The sequence below is a fragment of the Hyperolius riggenbachi genome, chromosome 11 (assembly GCF_040937935.1).
Source record: "Hyperolius riggenbachi isolate aHypRig1 chromosome 11, aHypRig1.pri, whole genome shotgun sequence".
NCBI lineage: Eukaryota > Metazoa > Chordata > Amphibia > Anura > Hyperoliidae > Hyperolius > Hyperolius riggenbachi.
In genome coordinates this window covers 116,479,218-116,497,768 of record NC_090656.1, presented here as the reverse complement: position 1 = coordinate 116,497,768, position 18,551 = coordinate 116,479,218, and the positions used below count along the sequence as shown (strand labels likewise).

General features: G+C 46.2%; 1 protein-coding gene across 1 annotated transcript in view; it reads right to left on the bottom strand.

Moving 5' to 3' along the window:
• The window catches only part of LOC137537853 (mucin-2-like), a 508,651-nt gene that overhangs the window by 104,944 nt on the left and 385,156 nt on the right, over positions 1–18,551 (bottom strand). Inside the window, exon 42 of the mRNA XM_068259804.1 lies at positions 5,658–5,756. Coding sequence (XP_068115905.1) covers positions 5,658–5,756 — 99 coding nt within the window. The remainder of the gene's footprint in view (positions 1–5,657; positions 5,757–18,551) is intronic.

Below are 18,551 nucleotides of genomic sequence, written 5' to 3'. Positions count from 1 at the left end.
TGTAATTACTACCGAGGAAGCCTCCTCTCCCTGTGGTGGAGGAGTCTAGTATATTGTAATCAGGGCCAAACTGAGGCAGAGGCAAGAGAGGCTCCAGCCTCCGGGCCCAGTGTAGGAGAGGGCACACACAGTGGCGTAGCTAAGAAGCTGTGGGCCCCGGTGCAAGTTTAGCATTGGGGCCCACCAAGCACTCTATACATAACTGATACAGCACACCAAAACCAATCAAGAACCACCACAGTGTCAGAGGTGCAAGAAGGGGATCGGAAACCGTGTATTAATGATCATTACTATTCAAATCAACTATAGAGGTGAATATTATAGTCACATGACTAATAAAGAGCTAATACTGTGTTTGAGGGGTGGGCCCCTCGGGGCCCCTCTAGCCCAAGGGCCCCAATGCGGTGGCTACCTCTGCACCCCCTATTGCTACGTCACTGGGCACACAACTCACTCAGCTATCATCCCCCTATTGTGTTTGAAGCAGCGAGAAATCATAAAAGGGGATACATGGCAGTCACTGCAAGCCAGATAAGTAGAGATTAAGGAGTTGGGGGCCTTTGAGCGCCTCTTAAGGTGTGTACACACGCACTATTGTAACAAACGACAAGTCCGTCAGACCCTCCCGCGACAGTAGGACGTGTGTACAGTCTGTCGGCAGACTGATAAGACTGTTTTTGACAGTGGATCTGTCAAAAACAGTCTATTCAGTCTGCCGACAGACTGTACACACGACCTACTGTACACACGACCTACTGTCGGTAGAACGTCCGCCCAGCGGGAGGGTCTGACGGACCCGTCGTTTGCTACAATAGTGTGTGTGTATACACCTTTAGTCTAATAGCAATCGGTGTGTGACGGCTGGAAGGGCACACTTTGATGTGTCACCCTTGGGTGCTTGAGGACCTTGTCCCAGCTCTGATTGTAATGTAAGACCCCGTGCTGTAATATATCTGGTGTAGTCCAGTGACATGTCCACCATGACAAAAAAATCATTTTTTTCATGGTTTAACATGGTGGTCATATGGTGTCCAGTTTTGACAATATAATATATTAAACCAGATGAAATTTGGTGGAATTGCCTTGATCAATATGAATTTTGATTAACTGTCTGAGCGACAGAAATTTTGTTTCATCTAAGCCTCTAAGCCATATCGGACACCATGAAACATGCATCAGGACTCAGCCTATCATATAGATAAAGTGATTTATATACAGTATAATAACTTTGTTAGCTGTTTTTGTAAAGTGTTATCACTGTCCAGTACTGTGTTGCGGGAATCCCCAACCTCCGCGGCCCACTGCTGGTCCGTGGGACGTTTGCAGTTGGTCCGCGGAATTGTCCTCTTGCCCCCCCCACCCCACTTCTCCCGTGGCCGCCGCTGCTATTACCTTAGCAGGCGCCGCTTCCTCTATTCCCCTCTCCTGCTCGTAACTAATTCACAGCAGCGCGCCCCACAGCTGCTGTGATGATGAGGGAGGAAGCAGGAGAGAGCGTGGCTTCCTGTAGCGGCGATGGGTATCGCCGTTACTATAGGAACCACTCTCTGAATTAGTTACGAGCAGGAGAGGTGAATAGAGGAAGCGGCGCCGGCTAAGGTAATAGCAGGGGGGGGGGCGCACTACCTACCCATACTGGGCACTACCTACCTATACTGGGCACTATACTAGCTATACTAGGGCACTACCTACCCATACTGGGCACTATACTAGCTATACTGGGGCGCTACCTACCCATACTGGGGCACTATACTAGCTATACTGGGGCACTATACTAGCTATACTGGGGCACTATACTAGCTATACTGGGCACTATACTAGCTATACTGGGGCACTACCTACCCATACTGGGCACTATACTAGCTTTAGAAAAAAAGGGAAAGCGGAGGAGCGCTCCATAGTGTAAATCAGATTTATTAGGTTAAAATGCGCATAAAACAATTGCACTTACTAGACAGTAGATGCATACAAGCATATCAGATGAGGGCGAGGCCCTGTTCCTGGAACCCTGGGGCGCCGCCTTCTACGTCCTCCGTGGCCTGCGGGGGTCGATGTCCTGATGGAAGGGACGGGGGGGGCAGCTGTATGCATCTACTGTCTAGTAAGTGCAATTGTTTTATGCACATTTTAACCTCCTTGCCGGTTATCCCGAGCTCAGCTCGGGGTAACCTGCGCAGGAGGATATCTCAGGCCCCGCTGGGCCGATTTGCATAATTTTTTTTTTGTTACAAGCAGCTAGCACTTTGCTAGCTGCTTGTAACTTCCGATCGCCGCCGATCCGCCGCAATCCGCCGCGCCGAGTCGCTCCCCCCCGCCCCAGAGCCCTGCGCTGCCTGGCCAATCAGTGCCAGGCAGCGTTGAGGGGCGGATCGGGATTCCCTATGACGTCCCGACGTCCATGACGTCGGTGACGTCATCCCGCCCCGTCGCCATGGCGACCGGGGAAGCCCTGCAGGAAATCCCGTTCTCAACGGGATTCCCTGCATACTCTGATCGCCGAAGGCGATCGGAGTGGGTGGGGGGATGCCGCCGCTTAGCGGCTATCATGTAGCGAGCCAAGGGCTCGCTACATGATTTCAAAAAAAAAAAAAAAAAATGTGCGGCGCTGCCTCCTTGCCGGATTTTTTAGACCGGCAAGGAGGTTAACCTAATAAATCTGTTTTTACACTATGGAGCGCTCCTCCGCTTTCCCATTTATTCTGTTTTTATACAAGAATGCCTTTCAGCCAGGCATGAAGGAGCTGCCAACTGTGTGAAACCAAATCTACTTGCCCACACATCCCCGGTGCCCATAAGCGCAAGATTTCCCTTCACTACTATACTAGCTTACTGGGCACTTTACTAGCTATACTGAGGCACTATCTACCCATACTGGGCACTATACTAGCTATACTGGGACACTATACTAGCTATACTGGGCACTTTACTAGCTATACTGGGGCACTTCCTACCCATACTGGGCACTACCTACCCATACTGGGCACTATACTAGCTATACTGGGCACTATACTAGCTATACTGGGGCACTACCTACCCATACTGGGCACTATACTAGCTATACTGGGCACTTTACTAGCTATACTGGGCACTTTACTAGCTATACTGGGGCACTACCTACCCATACTGGGCAGTGGGCACTATACTAGCTATACAGGGCACTTTACTAGCTATACTGAGGCACTACCTACCCATACTGGGCACTATGCTAGCTATACTGGGGAACTATACTAGCTATACTGGGGTAACTATACTAGCCACACTGGGGCAACTAAACTCCCTATATTGGGGCAACTATGCTAGCAATGCCGCCGCACCCCAGCCCCCCCCCCCCCCCCCCCAAAAAAAAACGCACTGCGCACGACACTGTACACTAGGACGCCACCTATCCCTAAACCCCCCACCCCACCCGGTCTCCGGAGAAAAATTTGGTCAGAAAGTGGTCCCCGGGCCAGAAAAGGTTGGGGACCCCTGGTGTAGAACACATATGTATTACTCTATTATATAAATGTCTATACCTTTTGTTACCTTGCAAGCTCCTGGTTTACTGAGTGGGTTCCCTGAATACAGGGTATGCCCATTCTGCTTTTGTAATATATTATTTCTATGGGTGGTAATCCAACACTGTGTAACATTAGGTAAGAATCAAAAACCAGGTAATTGGTCCACTACCTACACTAGTAGTTAAACATAAAAAAATGGATTTAAAAGAACAAAATGGGGTTTTATAGGTACAGAAGAGAATAATTCAATAAAACATAACTTTTAATGCACACATAGCATAGAAAGACTTCTAAGACAGACGATCATGAATAATATTGAACAAACATCTTGATGCGTAACTTGCAACAAAACCATTATATGCCTGACACACGTTTCACAGCTCAGGTCCCCTTCTTCAGTGGCTGAAAGGTCCACTTACATACAGTTTAGAATTTCATAGTCCATTTAAAATGCAGATTAGCAGGAAACTGTCTGCAATTTTCTTGACCCAATGTCAAGGTTGCCCTGTGTGCTTCAAATCTGTGATATGAAACTTCAGCCACCGCTACCGCTTGTGCACTAAAAGTTTGGTTTTATTGAATTATGCTGATCTGGTTATTTACTATGGTATATTAAAATTTGCTATGATTGCCTAAATCCAGGTGGAAACCCAGTCATTTCCTTGTCTTTGACCTCTGCAGCTTTGTACCTTTGGGGGATCTGGGTGTGGACTGGTTGACTTCCTGGTGATTTAATTAAAGGGAACCTAAAATGAGAGGGATATGGATGTTTCCTTTTAAACAATACCAGTTGCTTGGGAGTCCTGCTGATCCCTTAGGCTTCAGTAGTGGCTGAATAAGCATGCAGCTAATCCAGTATGACCTCAGTCAGAGCACCTGATCTGCATGCTTATTGAGGGGCTGTGGCTAAAAGTATCAGAGACAAAGGATCAGCAGGAGAGTCAGGTAACTGGTATCATTTTAAAAGGAAAAATCCTTCTCCTTCTCAATTTAGGTTCCCTTTAGGCAGTGAGAGTAGCGGAAACCCTCTGTCTTTTGGCTGTTGATTTAAAGCCTTATTTATTTTGTTCTTTTACATTCATGTTTTTAAGGTTAATGTAAGTAATATTACAGTCAAAAAGGCTTTAATCTATGTTTGTGCAGAGAGCTTTAAGGCTGTCCATCTCCTTTAAGAACTTTGTACAATCTTAGTGAATATTTAAGCTAGGCCTCGTTCACATTGGGTGTGTTCAGAAATGTGTAAAAGCACATGATAAAAAAAACAACGCATGCGTTGGTGCACGTTTTAGTACACCTTTCAGTGCATTGCGATGTGCTTTTTTAACCCCCTTGCCGGTCCAATTCCTGCGCCAAGGGGGCAGCGCAGCACTTTAAATTTTTTTTTTGTTTTAAATCATGTAGCGAGCCCAGGCCCAGTTCAGAACGGGATTTCCTGCTGGGCTTCCCCGGTCGCCATGGCGACGAGGCGGGATGACGTCACTGACGTCATGGACGTCGGGACGTCAGAGGGAATCCCGATCCACCCCTCATCGCTGCCTGGCACTGATTGGCCAGGCTGCGCAAGGGGTCTGGAGGGGGGGGGGTGGCGGGTAGCAGCGAATCAGCGGCAAGCGTTGGCGATCGTAATATGCACGCAGCTAGCAAAGTACTAGCTGCGTGCAATAAAAAAAAATTATGCAAATTGGCCCAGCGGGGCCTGAGAAATCCTCCTGCGCAGGTTACCCCGAGCTGAGCTCGGGATAACCGGCAAGAGGGTTAAAGCATGTTTTGCTTATTGTAGCAGCTCTCAATAAAGATTTGTTTTCAAATGAAAATGTGTTTTTTTTTCATTTAGGGGTAAAAAAATGTATGCGCTTGTACGCGCTAAAAAAGCGCACCCATTCACTTGCATTGATATGCGCTTTCCAGCTCAATGCACAAAAATGCATGCAACACTACGTTTCTGTAACGCACCTCAGTGCTGCGCATAGATTTGAACCAGGCACATTAGTTACATGGAAAAATCAATACCTTGCACAACACATAGCGCAATGCGTTCTGAAAAGCGCACAAAAACGTACGTAGTGTGAACGAGGCCTTAGACTACAGAATGACAGCACCCAAAGCATGAAGCACACAAACGCTCTAAATAGAAAAAAAAAAAAAGAGTTAACTTACATTTACAATTTGTGTGCTTCCATTTGGAAGTGTAAATATACACGATGTCTGCACACACTTTCCACAGCACTGATCAGCAGCAGACTGATACGTCTGACCCTGGAAGGAACAAATGGTAATTGATTAACCATAATATATAAATCACTTCCACTGATAAATCTCTCTTTCTCTCTCTCTCTCTCTCTCTCTCGATACATACACTCACCTAAAAGATTATTAGGAACACCTGGTCAATTTCTCATTAATGCAATTATCTAATCAACCAATCACATGGCAGTTGCTTCAATGCATTTAGGGGTGTGGTCCTGGTCAAGACAATCTCCTGAACTCCAAACTGAATTTCAGAATGGGAAAGAAAGGTGATATAAGCAATTTTGAGTGTGGCATGGTTGTTGGTGCCAGAGGGGCCGGTCTGAGTATTTCCGAACCTGCTCAGTTACTGGGATTTTCACACACAACCATTTCTAGGGTTTACAAAGAATGGTGTGAAAAGGGAAAAACATCCAGTATGCGGCAGTCCTGTGGGTGAAAAATGTCTTTTAGATGCTAGAGGTCAGAGGAGAATAGGCCGACTGATTCAAGCTCGTTACAACCAAAGTATGCAAAAAAGCATTTGTGAAGCCAAAACACCCACAACCTTGAGGCGGATGGGCTACAACAGCAGAAGACCCCACCGGGTACCACTCATCTCCACTACTAATAGAAAAAAAAAGGCTACAATTTGCACAAGCTCACCAAAATTGGACAGTTGAAGACTGGAAAAATGTTGACTGGTCTGATGAGTCTCGATAAGAGTCAGAATTTGGCGTAAACAGAATGAGAACATGGATCCATCATGCCTTGTTACCACAGTGCGGGCTGCTGGTGGTGGTGTAATGGTGTGGGGATGTTTTCTTGGCACACTTTAGGCCCCTTAGTGCCAATCAAGCATCGTTTAAATGCCACGGGCTACCTGAGCATTGTTTATGACCATGTCCATCCCTTCATGACCACCATGTACCCATCCTTTGATGGCTACTTCCAGCAGGATAATGCACCATGTCACAAAGCTCGAATCATTTCAAATTGCTTTCTTGAACATGAGAATGAGTTCACTGTACTAAAATGGCCCCCACAGTCACCAGATCTCAACCCAATAGAGCATCTTTGGGATGTGATGGAACGGGAGCTTCGTGCCCTAGATGTGCATCCCACAAATCTCCATCAACTGCAAGATGCTATCCTATCAATATGGGTCAAAATTTCTAAAGAGTGCTTTCAGCACCTTGCGGAATCAATGCCACGTAGAATTAAGGCAGTTCTGAAGGCGAAAGGGGGTCAAACACCATATTAGTATGGTGTTCCTAATAATCCTTTAGGGGAGTGTATGCACACCCCACTTTGCAGTTATTTATTTTTAAAAATTTTTTGGAATCATGTAAGATTTTCATTCCACTTCTCACGTGTACACCACTTTGTATTGCGTCACGTGGAATTCCAGTAAAATTGATTCATATTTGTGGCAGTAATGTGACAAAATGTGGAAAACTTCAAGGGGCCGAATACTTTTGCAAGCCACTGCATGTATATCAACATGTTTCATGGTGCTGTATACATAAATGTTTTACAAACAAGATCAATGAGTAAGAAGGTTGTGTAGTACACTAAAGTTAACTATGCACAGGTTGATTATGGCCCACTCTACCAAAGTGATACATTACTACCTGACTGGAATCTGATCAGATACCAATTGATTCCTTCCCTACATAACATGCTCAGCCTGAGAGATTTCAGCAGAAATCTATTTAGCATTGGTTGAACTGCAAGCATTTAAATGCTTGATGCAGTGCAGTACTGTGCTGCCATAAGCCACCCCTCACCTATGCGGTTGCATAGAAATGCAAAAAAAGTCCCATCAGACTTTTGATCAATAATTACATAGAAATGGTCAAAAGAGAATCAATTTGATATGTTGGGGCAATGGATGAATAGTAGATTAAATCAAGGTGATCAAATCAGCTAGGAATTGAACAGAAGAACTGATATGTGTATAGCTAGCTAGTATATACAGATAGAAAGGTTAGTAAATATAGCAATACCAAGATGTAATAGGACAAAGGGCCCTCCCTACTTGAACGTATAAACTAAGAGGATAAGGGATGGACATAGAAGGTAATGTGGGGCAATCTGTATATTAAGTGGAACTCAGCCGAAAATTGTCAGAATGCTACTAATGTTGGAGAGTGTAACAAGGAGGAAGTTCCAGGGAAGGGATGAAAGCATGTGAGAATTCCTGCATATGGGGGTGGAAAAAAGGTGTGAATTAGGCAGTGAATTTCAAACTACTGTATGTACTGATGTATGACCAACTGTGACATGTTTTTCCCAGGTATTGAAAAGCTTCTAGATGGATTATAGAATTTTACATTAAAGAGGTATTAAACTGACATAATATTCAATAAAATGTGTTCTTTTTATCACCTATACAGTTATCATTCTGTATTTGCTTTTGCACACAAGTGTTATTATTCATTTACAAACTACAAGTTTCCAAAGTATAGTTTTTTTTTTCTCTGAAAGCTGCCATTGCATTTTATTCATAAGTAGTGTATTTATATTGTTATGTATACAGTAATGATTTCTGAGCTGCTGTTTGTGTTCTGGACACATTATAAGAAGTTTCTGCACACTTACGGAATGTTTACATTCTTCTCTTGCCACAATTAAGTAAACACGAGATAATGTTATCACCAGTTCAGATGCGGCTCTCACTGCAGCGAGCTTTCTATTAAAAAAATAAGTCCTGTGTTTAACCGTTTGAATGCTGTTAAAATTGTGGTAGTATATAGGGCTGCTCGGATGGTAACAGTAAATTCGGGCGCCTGAGGCTAGTGGACAAATCGGGCGCCGCCATTCACTCCTATAATAAATATCGTTTAATGGGCGCCCGATAGGAAAAAAGGGCGCCGGAGAAAAATAACGTTTTAAAAGCGGCGCCCGGAGACTTAATGTTTTATTACTGCTTCTCATGATTACACATTATTTAATGATTTATACATTTTTAAATATTATTTTTAAACGAAAAACAGTACAATATTTTTTTTCAAACATTATTTTTAAACGAAAAACAGTACATTTTTTTTTTTTTTTACATTATTTTTAAACGAAAAAACCAACAGGGGGGTCTTAGGTTTAGGCACCAACAGGGGGGTCTTAGGTTTAGGCACCAACAGGGGGGTCTTAGGTTTAGGCACCAACAGGGGGTCTTAGGTTTAGGCACCAAAAGGGGGTCTTAGGTTTAGGCACCAACAGGGGGGTCTTAGGTTTAGGCACCAACAGGGGGTCTTAGGTTTAGGCACCAACAGGGGGGTCTTAGGTTTAGGCACCAACAGGGGGGTCTTAGGTTTAGGCACTAACAGGGGGGTCTTAGGTTTAGGCACCAACAGGGGGGTCTTAGGTTTAGGCACTAACAGGGGGGTCTAGGGGTTAGGGGTAGGTACAGGGAGTGTTACTTAGGCACCAACAGGGGGGGTCTTAGGTTTAGGCATCAACAGGGGGGTCTAGGGGTTAGGGGTAGGTACAGGGAGGGTTACTTAGTAATTATTTTTTTTTAAACGTTATTATACGTTTCACCATTTAAACGAAAGATTAACGTTTTTACAATTGCCGATTTAATGCACATTATTTAATGATTTATAACTTTATAAAACATTAATTTTAAACGAAATACAGTACAATACATTTTTAAACGTTATCCATGCTTATCGTTAAAAACCCGGCGCCCTTTTTTCCCAGCGCCCCTTTTTAACGTACGCTGCTCGGATACCCCTTTTTAAAATTCGAATTGAATTCGGATCCGGATACCCAGATATCCGGATCTGAATTGGATATCCGAATCCGAACTTTTTGATAGCAGAATGGAATTGGATATCCGAACAAAATATCCAGGATATCCGGTCGGATTCGGATATCCGGATAGACAACCGGAAGTGGCCTTTAAATTGCTTCCAAAACGTTTTTTAGGGTAAATGAGGCATGTAGCATCATGTTTTTTCTTTAAAGAGAAACACTAATTTATTATGTGGGGAGTTCAAATGCAAAAAAAAAAAAACAAATGGCTGTAAATTAACACCAGGAGTCAGGACTAGGTTCCAGACAGCGGTCGTGCAGCCCACATTGTGTCCAAAGTCCAACCGCACAACTGGGACATGGCAGTTTTCAGCCCAGACACCTCCCAAAAAATTACACAGCAATTGCGCTTAGATAGTTCACCATGGCACCTAGTGTTGGTACCACGGCACAGGTAAAACATTAAAAAGAAGAGGTTACAGGAAACGGTCGTACTACCACAGTTGGGGCCTCCCCACAACTGGGACAGCACAGTTGTCAGCCCAGACAATTCAAAAAATTACACAGCAATTGTGTTTAGATAGTTCACCATGGTACCTAGTGTTGGTACCACGGCATGGGTAAAACATTAAAAAGGAGAGTTTCCAGGAAGCGGTCGTACTGCTGCAGTTGGGGCCTCCCCACAACTCGGACAGCACAGTTATCAGCCCAGATACCTCTAAAAAATAACACAGCAATTGTGTTAAGATCGTTCACCATGGCACCTAGTGTTGGTACCACGGCACAGATAAAACATTAAAAAGGAGAGATTCCAGGAAGCGGTCATACTGCCGCCGTTGGGGCCTCCCCACAACTCGGACAGCACAGTTATCAGCCCAGACACCTCCAAAAAAATTACACAGCAATTGTGTTTAGATAGACCATGGCACCTAGTGTTGGTACCACGGCTGGTCCTTCACCTCGTCATCAACATCATACTCCCCCTCCTCAAACAACTGCTGGGATGATGACCCCCCCCAAACTCCTCTTCTGCTGACACATCATGGACGGACTCCCCCCCAACAACCACCGTCAACATCTCATACTCCTCCACAAAGACCATTGTGCCCAGAATGTGGCGCAATGTGTTACAGGGGGTTTTACCTGTTAAACTCAATTTTATTTACCATCGAGCTCCCACTTTGAAAAGTCGGATTGCACCAAGTTGTGTAGCGCCCCCCCCCCCCCCCCCCCGGAACAAAATCAGCGAATCGGATGGCAAACGTCAGGGTTTTTTTCCGTGTAAAGCCTGTAAATGTTGCAGAGAGGCCAATGCTCATAAAACTGGGGAAATTGTATCAAAATCCAATGGTAGTGTGTTCAAAATTAAGCAATTCATGTACTGTGGTACAGCATATGTGGTATATGTGATCTGGTGTGATTGCAGCCTACAATATGTGGGCCGCACCACCAGACCACTAAAAGAAAGGATTGGAGAACATATCAATAATATAAGGAAGGGGTTTGAACAACATAGTTACTCGCTTCATTTTAAACAGAAGCATCAGTGCAATCCAGCTCTTATGCATTTTTGTGCAGTTGAAAAATTAATGCCCAACTGGAGAGGAAGTAATAGAGTTAGGAAACTCTCAAAGAAAGAAACGAGGTGGATCTTTAAGTTGGATACATTTAGTCCGGTTGGTCTAAATATCGATTTAGATATTAATTGTTTTATTGCAAATAACTGATTTACGTGATAGACTTTTTTATGTGATAATGGATTTTAGTTATGCACATGCTCACCATTATGCTGTATATGTGAGTTTTTTATGTATTTTTGGGGGGTAATTGGCTAGGGGAGAGATTTGATGCGATTGGCGCGACCGTCGCAGCGGCGTGATTGGTGCGTATGTCCATATTGCCATTTAATTATGTGATGTTGTGCATAAACCTACTTATCGTGTTTTTTTTTTTAAAACATCCGGCTGCGGCAGGAGACGTGGACTGATTGCAGTCTGGGCGACCGATATCGCAGTGTGAATTGGTGGTGTATCAGTTTAAGTTGCCACCTATGGTGTGGCGTTGTGCAGATACCCACCATGAGTTTTGTTTATTTATAGTGGCGAGAGATGCGGTCTTATGGTTTTTGGCTCGATTACTATCACAGCATTAATGGTGGTATGTGTATGAGTGTTGCTACCGAGCGTGGTGTTATTCATACTCAGGTTGTGAATCATGATTTATTATTTTATTGTTTATGTAATTAAAACATTTGCTATGTTCTTTTATTGTAATGCATTGTTGCTGTATGGGGATATTTAACGGTAGACCTCTATTGCTGTTATTATATTGTCCCCCACGGGTAAGCGCTAACCAGGCTTGCTCTCCAGGACTCCCGAATGCGAATTTACCCGAATTATTCAGGTAAATTTCAGCGTTCCCGAAGTCGAAGCCGAATGCGCTGGACCCGAAGCCGAAGGCGGGCGAATGTGCGCATTTGATTTCGGCCGGATGACGCGTTGGGTTCGGTTTCGGGATTCGGGAGTGACGCGGGCCAATCAGATTTCCTCCAGCCGAGTCCCTGGCAACGCTAGCAACCAATCAGAGGAGGGGAGCCTGGCCCTCCCCTCCTCTATATAAGGCGGTGGCCATTTTGTGGAGCTACGCACTTGTGTGACTGAGCTGGTACTGAGAGCATCTCCAGTGCTGTGCTGCGTGTCTGATCAAGTGTATTTTGTGCTAAACCTAGCGTTTTGCTTCCTAAACACCTCCTAAACACATTGATTGTACTGTTATATACAGTAGATAGATAGATAGTAATTTGATTGTTTGTAGTCAGCTAGTGTGTACTGTATACTGTGCTAGGCTAGTGTTAGTCTGTGTGCAGGCTAGGCCTGCTAGCCTAGGGCAGCCTTAGCCTACTACTAGCTTAGGGAGGTTAGGGATTCTAGTTAGTTGTGTACTATAGTAGTTTAGTTAAATTGTACTGCTGCTGTTTGCTGTAGTCTGTTAGTTTATAGCTTCAGTACTGTTAGTTAATACTAGTTAGTTACTGATTGACTGTGTACAGGCCAGCATCCCTTGTTGTCACCTGCTGTGTGACTGTCATTTGCCGGCACACCCTGTTGATTACGTCTGACCGTGTGTGACCGACTGTAATTTGTCACCCACTGTCTGGCAGTTAGTTATATTGTTTACTGTTTAGTACAGCAGGCGTTTAATAGTTACTACCTGCGCGTACAACCGTACTACTACTAGGTAGGTGGTAGTCTTCCACTACTACTACCACCCACCCCTTCATTTAATTTTTTTCATTTGTTACTGTGTGATTTATTACCTTTCTGTAGTAAATTGTTACATTCGCAGGCCAGCATCCCTTGTTGTTAGAGATGAGCGTAATGATTTAATTACGATTTCGTGAAATATCGCGTAATTAGTGTAATTACGATTATGGCCGTAAGTACATAATCGTAATGAAGAAGGATTTCGCGAAATTCCGCGTAAGAGTAATTTTCGCATTACAGTGGGTATCGCGAAATTACGTTTGCCTTGCATGCAACCGTTTGTAAGCGTAGTTACATAACGTAATTTCGCGATAGTTCATATTACTGTAAGCGTTAATTTTCGCGTTGTTTTCGCGTTACGGAATGCTATTTCGCATATAAAATTCGCCATGTAGTGATATTTCGCATCAAAATTCGCCATGCAGACGAAAATGCCTTTGGCGAAAATTCGCGAGCAACCCTGCTAACAAGTAATTACGAAATTCCCGAAATTACGAAGAAATGCGAAATTACGTTATGGTTTAATGCGAAATTACGTTATGGTTTAACGCGAAATTACGTTATGAACGAAAAGCGAAATTACGCGTTGAAAATTACGTTTACGGTATTTTCAATTACGATTTTAATGGCAATTACGCTACCATAATTTCGCATCGTAATAGCAAATTTCGCATGCGTAATTATAGTAACGCAAAATTTCGAAAATTTCGGCTCAACACTACTTGTTGTCACCTGCTGTGTGACTGTCATTTGCCGGCGCACCCTGTTGATTGCGTCTGACCGTGTGTGACCGACCGACTATAATTTGTCACCCACTAGTTATATATATTATTACCTTTCTGTAGTAAATTGTTACCAGGCCAGCATCCCTTGTTGTCACCTGCTGTGACTGTCATTTGCCGGCGCACCATATTGATTGCGTCTGACCGTGTGTGACCGACCGACTGTAATTTGTCACCCACTGTCTGGCAGTTAGTTATATTGTTTACTGTTTAGTACAGCAGGCGTTTAATAGTTACTACCTGCACGTACAACTGTACTACTACTAGGTAGGTGGTAGTCTTCCACTACTACTACCACCCACCCCTTCATTTAATTTTTTTCATTTGTTACTGTGTGATTTATTACCTTTCTCTAGTAAATTGTTACATTCGCAGGCCAGCATCCCTTGTTGTCACCTGCTGTGACTGTCATTTGCCGGCGCACCCTATTGATTGCGTCTGATCGTGTGTGACCGACCGTAATTGTCACCCACTGTCACACGAGTTAGTACTGTAAAGACTCACTGTTAGTACTACTACTACTACTACTACTACTACTACTTCTACTACTACTACTTCTACTACTACTACTACTACTACTTAAAAAAAAAAATCATTTTTTGTTGACACTTACCACCAGTCAGTCACCACCACCACCAACCCAGACTTTATTAAAGTTTACACCCTTTCCTGCCTTTTTCTACACATTTGTTTTTTGTTTTTTTACTGTATTTGTATATAAGTGCAAAATGACTGGCAGAAGTAGAGAATGAGGCACCACCAGGAGAGGCAGCGCCATTGCAGCAGCCACTGCCAGCAGCAGCAGCAGCAGGTCTGTGATTGGCCCGCACCAGCCACTGACCGCAGAGTTGTGGAGGAGGGAGCAGAGGCGCAACAGCAGCACGTTGCGCCCATCTTTGAGACGGGTCCTCGCCCCCGGCCCATTATGGAGAGTCAGGCGCAGGCTGTGGTGGAAATGATGGCGAAGCAGGAAGCCACCGTTTCCAGCCAGGCCTCCAGCACCAGCGAGACCAGTGCCACCACCACCAGCACTCCGGTCCGCAGCAGGCCTCCACCACCGCTTGAGGTCACGGTGACCCCATTGACCAGCCTGCCCTCACTGAGCTCGGTCTTCACCCCAGTGACTGCAGCCGTGTACAGGGATGTTGTGGAGAAGTTTGAGCAGGAGATAATGGGGACATCATCATGCAAGGAGGAGGAGGAGGAGTTGGAGGTGGAGCAGTTTGTTGTTGGCGGTGATGAGGAGGGGCGTGATGCAGGGGATTTTGGGCTACTGGATGTGGTTGAGGCGGGCTCACAGGACATGTTTGGGGATGATGATGACATGCTGGATCCTCCCTATGTGCCACCATCAGTACCACCAGTACACTTGCTTGAAGGCAGCTCGTCATCGGAGGAGGAGGTGTCTCTGGCGCAGAGGCATGGCAGCAGCAAGGCGGCAAGCACAGGGCGTGGAAGGCAGGAGCCACAGCCTGCTGCTTCAGCCGCTACCACCACAGGCAGCAAACCTCCAACCAAACCAAAAAAGGCAGAAGCCTCCAAGGGCACCAAAAAACCCCAGCCCTCAAGCTCAAAGGGCAGGTTGAAGTCCCCAGTCTGGCGGTTCTTCACTAAGTGCACAGAGGACCCGACCCGTGCAATTTGCAACAGTTGCAAGGTCAGTCTCAGCAAAGGGCGCGATCTCCTCAAGCTGAGTACCTCGTGCCTGTCGACACACTTAGAAACCATGCATTTTGAGGATTTTTGTGAGTATGAGAAGCTGATGCAAAGTGGCGCAGGCAGTGGTCAGAGTCAGAGAGCCACTGCACAGATTTCAGCAGCAGCATCCCACCCAGTAGCAGCAGGAGCACAGCAGCAGCAACTCACTCCTCCCCCCCCCCCCGGGCTGCCAGTCCTCAGTTGCCTCATCAGCTCCCTCCACAGTGGCATCAGCTCCCTCCACAGTGGCCTCCTCATCCTCCCGTGCAGGCAAACGCCGCCAGACCCTGCTCAGCGAGTCTTTTCCCGGTGTGACCAAGGTGTTGCCTCCCGCTCACAGGCGCATCAGGGTGCTGAACAGGTTGCTTGCCCGGGCCATGTGCTCCCAGCTCCTGCCATATTCCTTTGTGCAGGAGGGGAGTGACATGAGAGCGCTGCTGCATTTTGGGATCCCGGAGTGGCAAGTCCCCAGCCGCCACTACTTCTCCCGCACGGCGATCCCAGCACTGCACCGGTTTGCCATGGCGATCACGCTGTGAGTGCGCGGATCCACATAACCATGGATTCGTGGAGCAGCCATTTTGGGACAGAACGCTATCTGTTCTTTACGGCACACTGGGTCAGCCTGGTGGAAAGCCCAAGCGAGGAAGCAGCAGGTCCACCCTCGGGCGCATCAGCAGCAGCAGCGGCACCAGTCGCCCACTATGAGGTGCCACCACGCGGGGTCAGGGGAGAAGCAGCAGCTCCCGCCACCAAGCGACAACGCAACAGGAGCGTGAAGGCCCGCCACTGCCAAGCGCTGCTGGAGATGGTAAGCCTGGGGAAGAACAGTCTGACAGCAGCCAATGTGCTCTGCTACCTGAGGGAGCAGGAGAAGACGTGGCTGACCCCCAGAGGCCTCCGAGTCGGATTGGTGGTGTCCGACAATGCCGCCAACCTGCTGGCTGCCATCAGCAGGGGACACTTATCCCACATCCCCTGCTTGGCCTATGTCCTGAACCTGGTGGTGCAGAAGTTCCTGTGCACCTACCAGGGGATGGAGGAGCTGTTGGAAGCGGGGCGGAAAATTGTGCGCACTTTCCGCCGCTCAGCTGCTGCTGCATCAAAGCTGGCAGAGATCCAGCAGCGCGAGGGCCTGCCACCACACCGCCTTGTCATTGATATGCCGACTCGCTGGAAATCCACCCTGGCGATGTTCCAGCGGCTGGTTGAGCAGAGGAGGGCTGTCAACCGGTACACTTGCCGATTTGGTGGATTTGGGGGAGGAGGCCCGGAACCAGCTGGAACAGCAGCCGCCTGCGCAGTCCACTGCTGTGCAGGAATTTGAATCCCTGGAGGAGGATGAGGAGAAGTTGGAGGTGCTGGGGGGGGGGGGGAACAGCGGAGCGCAGCAGCAGTGGTGCGAGGGTGGAGAGAGGAGGAAGAGGCTCAGGAGCCAGAGGAGGACGCTGACCCTGATGTCTCTGTGTCACGGACCACCCTGTTCCCCACGGCAGCGCACATGCTGCGTTGCCTGCACAGGAGAAAAGAGTCCGCCAGGAGAAAAGCGTGATGTAAATGTTATTTGTCTTGTCTAATTTTTCTCTTGACAACTGTTAAACACAAAAGGCAAGGCCATGCCTGGCTACATATCCTTAAGCAGTGGCTGGTTGGTGTAATGCTTAAGGGCTCTGCCTCTGACACAGGAGACCAGGCTTCAAATCTCGGCTCTGTCTGTTCAGTAAGCCAGCACCTATTCAGTAGGAGATCTTAGGCAAGGCTTCCTAACAGAGTGTGCCCTAGTGTCTGCAGCTCTTGTGCTTTGAGTCCGCCAGGAGAAAAGCGTGATATAAATGTTATTTGTTTTGTCCAATTTTTCTTTTGGATTGAGCATAAATGGTACATGCTAGGCTAGCTTCAGCTAGTAGTGTTGGTGGTATAATGGATATGTTAGTTACCTACCATACACTGAGACCTGGGTTCAATCCCCAGCCACGGTATGTAAGCTGGCTTTTGAAATACTGGAATTCCCTGGCAGATGAGGCAGATGAGGGTGGAGGTCCAGGAATTAAAATCCTTGCAATCCTTGCCAGTCTACTTGCCAGCCAGTAGACATTTTTCTAAATTTTGAAGTTCGCCTCCCCATTGAAGTTTATTGCGGTTCGCAAACTTTTTCACGAACCACACTTTCCGCGGAGGTTTGCGAACAGGGTTCGCAAACCGAAAATCGGAGGTTCGCGACATTACTCTCTATAGTTAGTTAATATTACATTGTATATCTGCTAACCTGTGTATGATTCTGGCTACTCTCTGACCTTGCTATTGCTAAACGTTTCTGTACCTCTGCCTTTCTGACTTTAGCTGCTGAACCTCTGCCTGATATTACTACTCTCTTGCCTGCCGTTTTGGTACTGTCTCTGCCTGCCTGTTATCGTACTTTGCCTGTCTGACTACTCTACTCACCTGTGAGCCCTAGCCACTGGTGAGGTGCTCTGGCCATTAGAACCCACCAGCTCTTCTGGTGAGGTTCAGACTCACTAGTATAGCTCCAGTGACTGTTAGTACCTTGCCAGCTCCTCTGACAAGGTCTTGCTAAACTATTCAGTCACTGGTGCTGTTAGCACCTTGCCAGCTCCCCTGGAAAGGTCTTGCTAAACTATTCAGCCACCTGTGCTGTTTTACCTTCCCAGCTCCTCTGGAAAGGTCTAGTTTAACTATTCAGTCATTTGTACTGTCAGTACCTTACCAGCCCCTCTGGTAAGGTTTAGCCAAACTTCTTTAGTTCTCTCATTATTAGTACTTTGCCAGCTCCTCTGGTAAAGGTATTGTTATTTGCGTTGGTAGACCCTCCAGCTCCTCTGGAGTAGTCTATACTGTTGCACCAAACACCACACCTTACTCTCAGCTAACTATACTAGTATTATTGGTGATACTGCAGATCACCACATAATCAGGTATAGCGTCTGTATTATTGGTGATTCTGCAGATCCCAAATAATCAGACGTCGGAGTTGCAGCACCCAATCGTTACAGAATCATTCTTTGACAACATAAACCTTCATTCCCGGGGTCCTGATAATTTGGCCTGGTGTTTCTTCACTTGCTGTAGTATTACGCTAGGTACCATGGCCCGTGACATGCCTGCTGCTGCCACACGTCACTCCTCTTCCTGCTGCTGTTGCTGATGTAGTTATATATTTATGAATTTACTGATTTATTTATGAATTTATTTATTGGTGTATTTATTTATTTATTGTATTTATACAGCGCCAACATATTACGAAGTGCTGATTTTCATCCTCCTGTTGTTCACCACACAATGCATGCCTGCTGCTGCCACACGTC